The 13,826-nt window shown below is 38.5% G+C and overlaps 2 protein-coding genes across 2 annotated transcripts in view; one reads left to right on the top strand and one right to left on the bottom strand.

Annotated features, from left to right (window-relative positions):
• Nucleotides 1–424: 424 nt before the first annotated feature.
• On the bottom strand, nt 425–7,627 carry ARMC10 (armadillo repeat containing 10). Its single transcript, XM_058022445.1, has 6 exons — nt 7,486–7,627; nt 6,125–6,270; nt 4,872–5,006; nt 3,426–3,602; nt 2,355–2,426; nt 425–1,139 (listed from the first exon to the last, which is right to left on the bottom strand). Exons 1-6 carry the CDS (start codon nt 7,625–7,627, stop codon nt 888–890), a joined length of 924 nt encoding a protein of 307 aa, XP_057878428.1. The 3' UTR covers nt 425–887.
• Nucleotides 7,628–7,746: 119 nt separating this feature from the next.
• FBXL13 (F-box and leucine rich repeat protein 13) overlaps nt 7,747–13,826 on the top strand; it is a 62,609-nt gene continuing 56,529 nt past the window's right edge. Inside the window, 3 exon segments of the mRNA XM_058023307.1 lie at nt 7,747–8,211; nt 11,642–11,770; nt 13,244–13,371. Of these exon segments, the coding sequence (XP_057879290.1) occupies nt 7,747–8,211; nt 11,642–11,770; nt 13,244–13,371 (722 nt within the window).

Raw genomic sequence — 13,826 nt, forward strand, 5'->3', positions numbered from 1 at the left:
AGAAAAGAAAGGAGTAAAGATATCCAAGGAAAGGAAGCCCAAGGACTGCTACCAAATTGGAAGCTTTTGTAAAAATGTGTATGATACTGCTCCTGTAGACTTTTTTTAATAAGAATGAGAATGCTGAATTGCAGTTGCAGATAATCCTTGACTCCTAATAAAATAATTTTAAAAAATATGCCTGCCTTCCCTAAAGTGACAATTTTAAAGCAATATAAAATCCTTTCAAATTTTCTTCAAGTGTAGAAACCTTTCACAGTTGTGGTTAATTGCACTGCAGTTTGGCTAAATGGAGTGGATATACTAAGCATGCAAAAATGGAGTTTAAGAATAAATTCCATACAAGTACGAAGAAAAAAACCAGGTTTGGTGACTTTAGTATGCAGCTTTCATTGAAGATACTGATTCTGGAGGAAGCCAATGATAGTTTGGTATTGTTTTTATTTAATATTATTTTGTAAGATTCAGCTGTACCATTTTTATAGGTAGCCTAATAAAATATAAATGCCTAATCTCCAATTACTAAATCTTTAATGCACAATTCTAATGAGGTATTTATTCAACAGCTGCAAATATTTAAAGTAAAAAAAAAGTCTTTGACATGTCAAAGGATACTTTCATTCACTTCACTCATTCATTTTACATATAAATGTTTTCATGTTTTAAACTGTTCGCCTTCATTGCATAAATGTAGCAACTGTGCAGTGGTTTATCAGTAATAATTAAGCTGTTTTTTTTCTCTTGCTTGTAAAAAATATCTGATAGTATTTAGGGCTTTTTATTTTTTCTCAATCATTGTTGTATTGTTTACTTGTTGCAGGCTTTCTTAGCCTAGCATTGCCAAGATTAGATATTTTCATCAGGTCAGTCTGTATAAGAAAACAACACTATTGTGTTAATATTCTCACAACTTGTTCTTTCACTTCTGTGTCAGGGTGATGCAGCAAAGATGCCAGTCTCTGAGCAAATGGGGCAGAGTCCCTGCAGAGTGTGAGGAAAATTGAGTCTTCACTGTATTCCTCAATCTTGGTGCCTTCTTCATCCTTCATGTTCTTTTTCAAGTTGGCTGCAAAGGCCAGGGCTCGAACCAGAATATCTCTGTTTACACAGTTGTCAAAAAGTGACACCAATGATGGCACCTAGGACATTGAAGAAATAGTCCATACTTAATCACCAGCAGTAAGTACATGGAACTAAATCACACTTATGAAAGTGGAAAAAAAAAGTGCACCTAAACCATCTAATGCAGAAATTGTATGACATCCCAGTATGCTGTGAACTCCTGTCAGAAACTTGCAGAGTGTATATTTTCTCTCTAGAAAAGACTGGCCTGTTCATCAATGGGCTAATAAATTCTTTGTATTTTATTTTCAATCTCCAAAATGTGGCTGTCTGGAAAATTCCCATTTGGAAGAGAGGGTCTCCTTTACTTCTCAGCCACGTTGACTTTGCCCTGAATGTTTTTGTTAGCATACCTGATAAATGAAAAGTGATACACTTAACAGAGAATTGAATAGTTAGCTACTCTAACCTTGTTTGAATAATGAAAAGACAGCATTATCGAGACTAGCTTTGCTTGTGGCACACAGCTCACAAAGAAATGCCACTGCACATGTTAAGAAAGTTACTTTGGGGAGGGGGATGAGGATGCTGCCCCTGACTCTGTTTTGGTGTGAAGAATTTGGTGTCAGTTCAAAAGAAACCTGTGTGCCAAGGCCAACACAGCAAATGTCACACAAATTTCTCCATGAAGAAATAAGTAAATGCACAGGGAAATTCACTTAGAGGCAACAGTTTTTATGGCTGCATTTGAATCAAGGGGTGTGGATTCCAGTGGAATTTGTTGGGTTTGGCCCAGTACATTGGCTATAGAAACAGCAGTTGAGAAGGATCACTTACAGAACCAGTTCTATTTGATAGTTTTCAATCTATATACTGACTGTGTGTCTGAAAATAAAGTTTTGGGTTCCTTTTACAAAATACAAACTGAAGTTCATGGTATTACCCCTTTGGTGGAAAGGGAAGGTTAGATCAGGCTTCTGCAAGTTATTGATTATTTTAATGTTACACAGGAATGTTACACAGGAAGTACAACCACACAGTGTCTCCAAGGGCACAGGCCCTGTGCCTCTCCCTCTCTTAGTACAGTATCTGTATTACACTGCCCTCTGGAATAAATCCTGCCCATGAAAGAATGTGCACTTAGCTACTGATTTTAACCAAGCAGTGTCTAGAATTGATTCTGGAATTGCATATATATTTCTAATACATTAAAATTCTTCTAGTGCATGCAATATTTTAACTGATACACATGTATATATGCCAAAAATAAAATGAAGCAGCAAGAATCTTACTTGAGCTCTGAGAAGATGTCTTGTCATGGCTGGGTTTGCAGATAAGTTCACAAGTACTTTCAAAACTTGAATCTGAAGTGAGGAATGTTCAGTTTCATTAAAAGCTCCAAAACAGTAAGTAAAGCTGTAATGGGTATCAATAATGTCAAAGTTGACTTGGGGAGGAAAAGGCAAAATGGGTTAACCAATATTGAATATTTTAGTACAGGGAAAACCAAGGTATAGACATGTTAGAAGCAAATTCAGATTGACTTAAACATCAAAATAAGGCAAGAGCCATAAATGAATCCTAGGCTAAAATGTAGAATATGTTTAAAATACAAAGAAGATGGTTAAGTACTGCATTTAAAATGATCCAAAGCATATACAAATACACCTTTGTGCTTTCTTGGACCTTGTGATGCTAGTCTTTTAACACTAGGAAAAGGCCATATTACTTCTGTACTTAAGTACAATAGGTGTGTTTAGTGGAAACGAGTTTTTTGGAAAACTGGTTTTGATCTGATAAAGCAACCACATACACTGAAGGTACTACAACATCTTGAATAAAGCTGATTCTGGTCCCTAACTGAAGCTCATTTCAGTATTACAACAAATAAGCAGGATTTCCACTTGTAGTCACTGAGGTTGCCAGAGGTGTCATAAGCACAACAGAACTAAAGTCCATAGCTTAGGATCACTGCTTGGCATGTTTCCCTGCAGAGATTCATGCATCAGTGAAGCCTTTCCCATGCAGGTTCTCCTTGCTCTGGGATGCAGTAGCAATGTTTAGAGCAGAAGAGAACTCTGGAGTTGCAATGGTAAAGGCACAGGGCAATCACAGTGCACCCTGCACTGCTTTGGTAGAGCTGTAGCCTGATGGTTCCACTACCAAGATTCCCTTCCCTCCCTGGTTTTTGAGTTTATATTGTGAAACTAATACAGATCCATATTTTAGTGCATAAAATCTGTTATCATTAATGAATATTTGGTTTTTCTTAGCACAGTTTAAACCATTTAACCAAAATGTTAAGAAACAAGGCAAGCAAAGCAGCTTCACAAACAGCTTGTAAAAATAACACTACCCAGTACCTGTGTCCTTTCATTTCCTTCTGAAAGCAAATGAAGAAAGCATGGAATGGAGTTTTTCATCTTTTGGTGGTAGTCATTGGTAACAGACATATTTGTCAACAGCCTGAGTCCAGCTAGCTGCACATCAGAGTTCAGGGGAGCTGACTCAACAGTCCCACAGACTTGTGTAATAAATACCTGGGGAAAGGGGGGAGGAAATAAAGAGAGAATAGTCTTTAATAAAAGCATATTTTCTGTCACAAATAGTATCAATGGCCTAGCTACAGTAACATAAAGACCTCCTGAACATTGCTGGCTGAATAGTGAAGGATCTTGGAAACAACTGCATTTTTGTTTTGAATATTTCAAACATTCTAGTGGCATGACAGAAACAGACCATACAGCATTATGCTCACTAATCTTCCTGAAACATAACTTGCTCTGAAAACTTAAATTGCTTTGCCTCCATCTCAGAAGTGACACAGCTGCCTTAGGGAGTTGTTTAAAAATCACTTATAAATAACTAACATCCTAAATATTGAGAACAAGCTAAGGACAAGCTTTGAAATGAAATCCTTTCTCCCAGCCATTTACTGGAGCACACTGCAGGAACAGCAATAACAACTGACATTAACTACTATTTTTACCAATTTTTCTTCTGGATGACAGTATACAATGAATCTTTGAGTCCTAACAGAGGAAAAAAAGTAATTTACCCTTACCAAAGGAGTTATTTTCTACTTATACACCTTGACCAATATGGACAAGCACTACTTAATAAAAATTGCCTATTGCTAAAGGTGCTGCAAACTACCACATGCAGTCACACTACCTTTTTATCAAGCTACTGAAACAAACTACTAAAAGTCTTCAAATCTGCCTCAACTCACCACTTGGACACTTCTTGATCTGTTGATTAATCAGATGGATTTCTTTTTTCTTGATGTTTAGTCCTTTCATATCCATAGCATGTACTGTATTTACCAGTGGAACTTATAATAATTTATACATGCTTTTCCTTTAAAGTGGAAGTATCACCTGAAAAATTGGTCTTGTACAAACCCAGGGGCTCAATTACTCTGTTCTTCTCCCTCACCTAAGGAGTCCTGGCAAGTTCAATCTGCAATCCATTCTGTTAAACAGCCACTGCTGATGTTGTAGGCATGTTTGGAAATCATCTTACCTCACGTAATTTTACTATAATCTTGGCAGAACAATCTCTCTTTAATAGTATTTTGTGAAAGATGGACACAAACTGCATAGGTTCCTGTCTTTTATTTTAGAAGTAAATGCCAGTGAAGCAATGCACTTCTAAGTTATCCTTTCAGTCATCCAGATCTGCTGACTTATATCTCTATCATCAAAGCATTTTGGCATCCTGGCTTGTATTTAACAAATATGCTGAAGGACCTATACTATCCCTTTCCCTTGGTTACTTTGGTTTTTCCCATTAGAAAAGAATCTTACCTGTATCTCTTCCTGATTTTTAATATTCATACTCAAATTATTAAGTGCATTCAGTGCTTTTTCTTTAACTTTGGGAACGCACTTGGAGAGCATCCCTCCAATAACAGACAGACCATCCAAATTTCGGATTATATCCTGAAATATAGAAGATATTTAATAGGATTTTTAAAAATTCAATTTAAATGCTGAAGCATTCCCTCAATTCTCCATATTGACAAAAATGAAGTATGTGAATGAAGAATTCAGAACTGACTGCTCTGTTTAAAGAGAGTGTTAGCAGATACTGCTTTATTGCTTTACTGAAACTAAGAAGGGTTCTGCTTAGGAACAAAAGCATTAGTTGCTGTTATTTGACAACAGTAGATCACCTTTGCTTTTAAAATCTGGTCTGCAAAGCATGCTTAAAACATTTTACCTTATAAAGAATAAAAGGAAATTACTTGATAATGAGTTAATAGAACAGCTGAGCCAGATTGCAGTACCTAAAAGTCCTGCCTGAACAGGAGAAAATTTCAAGATGTAGCTTCATATTATTAGAGGTTCTGAAACTTTCCATTACACTTGTTTTTATCACTGTTTTTAATCTTTCTCACTTAGACTTTAACTGTCTTTTTAAAAAAACCTGCTCTAAAAAAAAAATTAAATGGTCTAATGAGCTTTATGCTTCAGTTGCATTCTAAGAGATTTATATTAAGAAAGCCATTTTGAGAAGCCAGAATAGATGGCAATCATAAAGAGCAAAAAGGGTGGGACCTTGGAGGTTAAACTGGTAAAAAGGTATGAAAATTGGCATCCAGCTCACAGTTTTTCTGCATTCTGTGTCTGAATGATTTGGATGCCTCGATAGTTGTAAAATTGCTAATGTGCAAACAGCACACAACTTTGTGAGGGACAAAAAGTATAGTTTATCTCACTAAAGTTTAGATCTGAACCAGAAAGTATTTAACCTAGTATTCAACCCTTTCATTAACATTACATAATTGTAAGTAACAAAAGATGTATTTACAACACTTTTGAAGTACAGGACTTTGTATGGACTTTAAGTGGTCCAAACATTATAATTCAATAAATTCTGTGAAGCTGGTGAATTATATTATTTGAGCCAGCAGAAATTAAGGCAAGACATTAAATAGATTTTAGAGCACAAGCTGTCCTAGCTTTCAGTCCTGTGTCACTCTTTAGCAAAACAGCAGCTCTCCTCTGCCAGACTGGCTGGCATTGGACACTGTTGTTTTCTACAGAACAATACTCACTTGATTTACAGAGAAGGCAGCACTGTTGCTGAGAGTGATTAAAGCTTGCTCTTGAATTAATGGATCATCTGTGGCCTGGAGCAAATGAATAAGTTTCTGTAGAGCATCCACATCCATGGTATGGGTTGACACTGGAGGACTGCTGTCTGTCAACGTTTAGAAATGAAATACTTGATACTAAGTTTGAGACATTTCACTTAGTTGCTACTTAATGATTTTTACAAAGCTGAAATTAAGTTCTCGGTTGTAGGACATATTGTTGTGCCCAATCATCATATCATGGTAAAAAGATTGTTATGACACTAAGATTTCCATCCTTTTCCTGAGTCCTCTAATTACCTCTTTTGAAGGTGGAGAATAAAAGGAACACACAATTAGAGGTTGCAGTGAGTTACTTCCTGGTTAACCAATATTAAATCTCTCCTGAAAAATTATTAGGAATATTCACCAAACATGGCTTGGGTTTTTTGGTTTTTTTTTTTTTTTTGTTTCCCCAAAATGAAATGTGGAAATCTGTCTGGGCACTGTAGGAAACAAAACTTCCAGTTTGCAGACTACTACTTCCAGAAATTACAATGACACTTTGGTAGTATGCTGAGATCCTTTGACAAAGTAACAGCCACGATGTTAGGAACTCTGCTGATCATGGCATCGCTCAAAACAAGGAGGAAGGCTGCTTCTGAGTCAGGATGATGTAATGGAGTACCTGACCTTTATAAAAGGGCAACAAATGTTATCAAAGGCCATTTCAGCCAGGCTGGAGGCAGAACGATTTAGGCAGGTGAAGAGCCATGAAACCTGATCTCTGACTGCTGGACTAGTCATAGCTCATAGCTTACTCGAGATGACTTCTGAGAAGCTAAGAGTGCTTTAAATTCCACAGCTTTACATCAGCATTTGGCCAGGCAAACACCATAGTATTCTTTCAGGGTTAAAAAAAAAGAGATCAAAGTTAATTATGATGATTCAATAGCTCACTTCAAACACAAAATCGTTTTTCATCCTCGTCTAAACACATTCCGCTTAGCTCTGAATTACAGGGGGAACACAAATAACTGCAGTAACAAGAGTAAACACAATGATCAGACGTGCGCTTTGGGGGACTAATAAAAAGAAAAAAAAATAGGCTTTTCTTAAAATAAACCATACTCCAGAGTGCCCCAGATTGCCACATGGCTGTGGAGGGCCGGGACTCAGGGCTGCGGCACCGCCTCTGGCAGGGCGCGGAGCCACCTCCGGGCCCCGAGCCGCGCTGCAGGGCCGCGGGCTGGGAACCCCCCGGGCCCCGCGGAGCCTCCCCCGGCCCCGCCGCACACCGGAGGGGCGAGGCCCGCCCTGCCCGGCCCTGCCCCGGCCCTCACCTGCCGGCGGGCCCCGCTCGGCCGCTGCTCGCCGCCCCCGCCGCCCGCCCGCCGCCAGCCGCCACAGGCAGTAGCAGACGCCGGCCCCGAGCAGCAGGGCCGCCGCCGCCGCCCTCACCGCCGCGCCCCGCGGCTCCCACATCGGCCCGGCCGCGGCTGCGTGGCCCGCGGAAGCCACCGCCCCATCCGGCGCGGCTCGGCCGCGGCTCTGCCCTTCCCTCGGGGCTCGGGCGCGGGGGTTGCGCCCGAGCTGCCGCAGGGATGCCGAGCCCACAGCTCCGTGTGCAGGCGCGGGAGAGGCTCCGCCGCTGTGTGACAGCGACGCGCTGCGGTTTCTGTTCTACAGGAAGGAATCACCCGCGCTCCGGGCCGGCCTGGTCCTGCAGCGCCTTCCCAAACACGCTGCCCCTCGGGAGGCCGCAGCCGGAGGGAAGGGCGATCCTGCGCCATGGCCGCCCTGGCGGGGGCAGGCACGTCATCCCCAAAGTGCGGGACCGCCGTGTCCGCCGCCCCTGGCCCCCGCCACCCCCTGGGTGTCCAGGCGGTCGGCAGCCGGGTCCCACTGGAGCCGGTGGGACCACAAACTCCCCTGGTAACATCTATGGCAGGGAGCCACCGCCACCCTCCCTCACCAAGGGTCCCCCTGGGCCCGGCTCGTTGCGCCCCTCAGCGCCGGCCGGGGCATCTCGCATCCCTCCCGCTGCTCTCTCTGCTGCCTGGGGCATGGTTTTGTTCTGCTCGTTTTGTCACTAGCCTGCTTCAAACGATTTATGAAAACTTTTGGAGCAGTAACAAGATGGAACAAAGCAATTCTGCTTTATTATCTATGTTAAAATGGGGATATAAATGAAGAAGAACCCGGTGAACTGCATTGGCACTTTCCCTGTTACGTTTAACTTCTGTGTTAATTACAGAAGAACTTCTAGACTCCAGCCAGGTAATTCATTCCTCAGGAGTGCAATCCATGATTTCCAGTGGTCTGTCAGTCATAAAGATGACACTGGATGCTTCATATATGCTGGTGGATTAGGTATTCTTGTTGGTGTAGGAGAAAAAGACTTAAAAATATCAGGGAGTAAAACTGGCACAGTGTGAAGGACTATGGGGGGAAACAGGGTTGGTAGGTTTGCCCTTAGAATTTGCAAGAATTTTGTGATTCTCTGTGTTTCTATATTTTCCTTCCTGTTTGTCATGTTCACCTCTGCTTGTTACCAAATCTGCAGCAGCTGTTTTTCCGTTTCCTTCAAACAAAAAAAAGAGGCACAATGCACAAATGCAAATTTAAGAGATAGCCTGATATATTTAAGCTACCAAAATAGACCCCATTTGCAATCGGCTATTACAGCCAGGATTTCCATAGAAACACTAATAAAGAAATCTTGAGCCAATTACAATAATTACAGAGGAGTGCTGCCATGTAGACTGAGTACTTATCTTGGGAGTCTGTCTCTAGGTCATTCTTTGCTTTCTAAGCACAAAAAACCAAAATATAAGATGTATCACCATGAGGTGTCTTTCTTGATTCAGCACTTTAAAAATCAGCTCATATTTTTCCAAGCAAAAGTTATAGCATTATAGCTATAATAGCATTATAACAGCAGTGAAATTAGGTTAATGGACTCAAAATGAAAGAATTAAGGATAAGATTAAAGGAAGACTCTTTTTAAAAGAACCAGTTAAAAATTACCCTGTGTGAGATATTTTTATCCTTGTTTTTCTTGTTTCTTAGATGTTGCTTGCTGATATCTAGCCATATTTCTTATTTAATTTTGTTGTGTTTTAATTTCTTTATGAAGTTACAGGATGCTTGGTGTGAAGATAAATGAGATGATACTGGTCCTTTTATTAAGGAACATCAAAGCTGAGACCTTTGAACCTTTATACACATAGTCTCAAAGTTAAGGATATAGAGTTCTAAAATGGACATTTACTTAAGTCTTTTTGTGATGAGGTTGTGGTTTGGACATGATCCAAACAAGCTGAAATCCAAGTAATCTTGTCCAGATAATTTAGGATTCCCTGCTGGATCTGAGAATTTCCTTCCTGTCTGATTTCTGTCTGTTCTCATCCAGATTTACTTTGAAACAGTATTCATTAAAAGTCAGGCAAAGACAGTAATCCTGCAAACACTCTTGTGTATGACAACTTCACTGTAGTTAGTAGCTATATTCTTACAATGTTAGAATTGTAAGAGCTGGCCTAAGATCTTTCTGCCCTGGGACCCAAATTAATTTTGCCATGAAGGATAAATGGCTAAAGAAGTATTAAGAAGAAAGGGTGAAAACATTGGTGATGGACTTGTGATTGCCTGGCATAATTGACACAATTGTTTCCTGTTTTACACCTGGTCCAAGCGTTATTGAAGAGTATTTGAATGAGGATTGCAAGACAAGGTGTTACAATTCCTTTCTTATTTAATTAATATTCTCAAATGTTAAACAGAGGCATTGCATTGCAGTATATTACTGGATAGATTGGATTTCTTGTGTTGTAGAACTTTCAGAACACCCAAAGGAGAAGAAATTGTCTGTTTCTTTGAAAAAGGGGTGGGGGGAAAGGCAAACAATCTATGAAACAAACTTGAAATAAAATATGGCAGTCACATACTGGTTTATCCAGCAGAGGGAGTAGCTTACCAATGTTGGGAATGGCTTTGGGAATCTGCCCATAGGAAAATTTGTGATAAAAAACCATTTAGGTGTTTATTATTTAAAACATTGCATGCCATGAGTTACAATGATAAGTGATGCAATTCTATTTTTTTAACATAGTCAACAATCAGCCACACCTGGGAAATTCCATTTCTGTTAAGAGGATTGAAAAGATGCCTAGGTTGGAATTGGTGTGTTAACTAATGTTGTAAATATTCAGGTGTCTAAACTGAAGACAGTGGCCTTTAATTTTGTCTTCACCTTTTCATTTTGGTCTTGACTTAGATTCATGGAAACACAGAAGAGTTTGGGTTGGAAGGAACCTTCAAAGAACATTTAGTGCAACCACCCTGCCATGAGCAGGGACACCTTTCTTTCCCTTGATCAGCTTGCTCAAAATACTGCCCAGCCTGGCTCTGAGCACTTCCAATAATGGGGCATCCCAACAGCTTCTGTTCAGCTGCCTTCAGAGATCCCTTCCAATTTACATTATTGTCTGCTCTGTCCCTACTGATGGACATGGACTGATTAGAGCATGGAGGGCCTGTTGGGCTGTTCCCTCTCTCTACCTGCCTGCCCTGCTCTCTGTCCCTGCAGGGCAAGGGGCAGCTTGACAGCAACTTGCATTTTTTTGCCTCTGTGCCATCCGTGGCTTTTCCTCTCTGTCCACAGCATGGGTTTGATTTAGAGCCTGCCTCTTTTTCTTTGTCCTCTCACCATGCTTCCTGAAAAGAATTCAAGCACAAGCTCCACATTAATTTAACAACAGCAAGAGGCCATATCTTGAAAGTAATATCGGATGCCATGTTTTGACACTTTTACCAGGCACAAGAACTTTTTGTTTATCATTTCCAATGAATATTCACTTAAATAATTGCAATTTGCCCATATACATTATACTTTGAATGTTCCTGCTGTATGTGAGCTGAAAGTCCAAAAGTAAATGATCCATGTCCTTTAGCTGATAGGTAAAGATAGCTAAAGGGCAAATGAGAAAAACTGGTTCATTGGTTATTGTGCATCGTTGCTAAAAGATAATGTAAAATTGTATAAGAAAACAATCCTGAAAAGCAAATATTTTTAGCTGCATTTTGTTTTCAGTGTTAGTTACAAGATCAATTTTTAACCATTCAACATATTCTTTACCTCATAGTATTAAACTTGCTTTATATTCCATTTCTTATTAAGTAAATAAAATTATCCAATCTTATATACATTCTTTAAAATGCACATTAAAAACAATTAAATTCTTTGTAGGAATTGCTAAAGAAATGCCAGTTATTTTAATATCCTAAACTAAGTTCTTAAAAGTCTACCAATGGAATTATACTGATACATGCAATATTACCTTTAAAATTGAATGAAAGGGAACTGATAAAAACACATGCCTCTATTTTGCAGTACTTTAAAAGATTCTGGTAAACTGTTGTTTATTTTAACAGCTTCATAACTAGATGGTACTTTGCTGTAAATACAAGGAATTAATTTGCAGTTTCTTTTTGCAGGTGCTGCTCTGTGGTGTATTTATTGTTCATCCAGAAGATCCACTTACATTCTTAGAAGAAAATCTCAGAGAAATAATGGCAAAGGGATTAGATACTTTCTTATGATACATACTAAATTATTCTCTGTGTGTGTGTGTGTGTGTGTGTGTGTGTGCTATGTGGTTTATAATATTACACTTGGACTTTTAAATATGCTAATGGTACAGTATCTTCTATGTAGACTGCAACTTAAATAAGAATACTGCCTTTTGCAAATATTGATGGCATATGATATTGCAAAAACAGTAAGAAAATATCTATAAAAACATAGAATATATTTTATTTTTATATCCATGGGTTTGTAGGTGTTTGGAGTTTTTGTTTGTGGGGGTTTTTTTTGTCTACAGAATATTTAATGAATATAACCTCCACTTAATGCTCCTCTTTGATTAGTTGATATATTAAACCTTTACTTTTTTGGTAATCAAAACTGAGGTGATGGTAAATGTTTTAACTTCATTGCTGTCCACAGCACATTTACCTGTATGAACCCGGAATGTGTCTTTCAAGCACTGCAACATTAAGTGAGGTATTTCTCCTTTTTTCTGTTCTCTGTGTGTTCTTTCACCTTGTGAAATGAAGACAGCACAGCATGAGATTAAAAAAAAAAGGATTTAGTTTTCTTTATACGGCAATCTTAGAAAATAATGTGATATTTCTTGCTTTAATATTCTCTGCAATTTTCTGATGGAAGTTTTCAATGGTGTGTGAGTAATAAATCCTTAATCTTTGGATCCACTCACTAAACAACTGAGTCAGTAAGCTGGCATGCAGTGTGACTGGATTTTTCTCTTGATTATCTCTGTATAACTGTGCTCAGTTTTGTCTTCTGTTAGTGCATCTGTCCTGAGTTCACAGCAATTACATTTCAGCTGTTTCCTCTTTTGCTGACTATTCAGTTGGAATTCAGATCAATCCAAAAGTAGAATGCTTGATTTATACAGTACACATATACAAATACAAACTTGTTGCAGTCAAATCCTCTCATAGATTTTCTTAGGAGTAAGAGCAATACATGAGATAAACCCCAGTATTTTCTGAGGCCCATTGCTTTTTGTACTTTCAAAGGATCATATTTTCTTTTACAGTGATATTTTTAGCCCATAGTCTTACACAGTTTTGGTTTTGTAGAAATTCAGACTGGTTTACTAAAATACCAGTTAGAATCATGTGGTAAAGAGCTAACATACCAATGGGTCATGAAACAATTTTAGCAAAGAGTAACTCAAATATTTAGTATGTTAAATAGCTGAATACAACTGATTAATAAAAGAGTGAATATGAGGAATGAAACCCTGAATTTAAGTTATTGAGCTTTCCTTCAAGGACAGAAATTAGTTCTGGTATGTATGCTAATTTAACTTCTCTGTGTAAAACCAGTAGTGTCATTTGGTAGTGAAGCACTTCTAACTATACACAGAAAATTATACTTGAATGTTCATCACTTCAAATTAGATCCTTTAATTTTCATCAACATGGAAAAGACAAGATTTAATTTTTTTGTGTGACTCAAAACATTTGTAAAACAGCATTACTTTGTGTACTGCCATAAATTAATTTTAGATGATTAAAGAATTGTGTGCAAAAGAATTGTGTGACTTTTACAGCAGAAACTTAATGAAGCTTTATTTTGGGTAATTATATATTTTTCACCTATTTCAGGAACATCATAGGAAAAATCTTTTACCAAAGTATTTACGTTGCTCCTTTGTGTGAGGAAAAAGTTTTCATTTTAACACAACATAAAGTGAAATTACAAACTTAGATTTGGTATTAATTTCCTCTGATGTTATTCTGTGTTAAAACTCCTCAGTTCTGACTTTACTCCTGTTCCAAACCTGACTCTTCTGTACTTTAATCAGCTCTATTTGTGAGAAATATGGTGGTACACCCAGAAATAAAAGGACAATTTTCATTTAGGTCTGAAAGTAAACAATCTGTGTTTTCTTGTGCTCTTTCTTTGGTTTTCTGTGCTTGGGATTAGGAAGATCACACTTTATGTAATCCAAATTTTCCTTTGAAAAATGGGGATAATACCTACATATGTTTTAAAATATGACAATGACAATAAATAAACACATCCACTGGTTTCTTTGTCATGTGTACAAAATTTCATGATCCTCCATTTACAATTAGGTAAGGTGGG

This window comes from Melospiza georgiana, chromosome 4 (genome assembly GCF_028018845.1).
Source record: "Melospiza georgiana isolate bMelGeo1 chromosome 4, bMelGeo1.pri, whole genome shotgun sequence".
Classification (NCBI taxonomy): Eukaryota; Metazoa; Chordata; class Aves; order Passeriformes; family Passerellidae; genus Melospiza; species Melospiza georgiana.

Excerpts from the sequence above, each read along its gene's own strand:
- ARMC10 (XM_058022445.1), bottom strand. The coding sequence starts at position 7,627 with ATGTGGGAGCCGCGGGGCGCGGCGGTGAGGGCGGCGGCGGCGGCCCTG. Across the intron at positions 3,603-4,871 it reads AAAATCAGGAAGAGATACAG|GTATTTATTACACAAGTCTG; the intron begins GTAAGATTCTTT and ends CCCTTTCCCCAG. Across the intron at positions 2,427-3,425 it reads AAGGAAATGAAAGGACACAG|ATTCAAGTTTTGAAAGTACT; the intron begins GTACTGGGTAGT and ends TCCTCACTTCAG.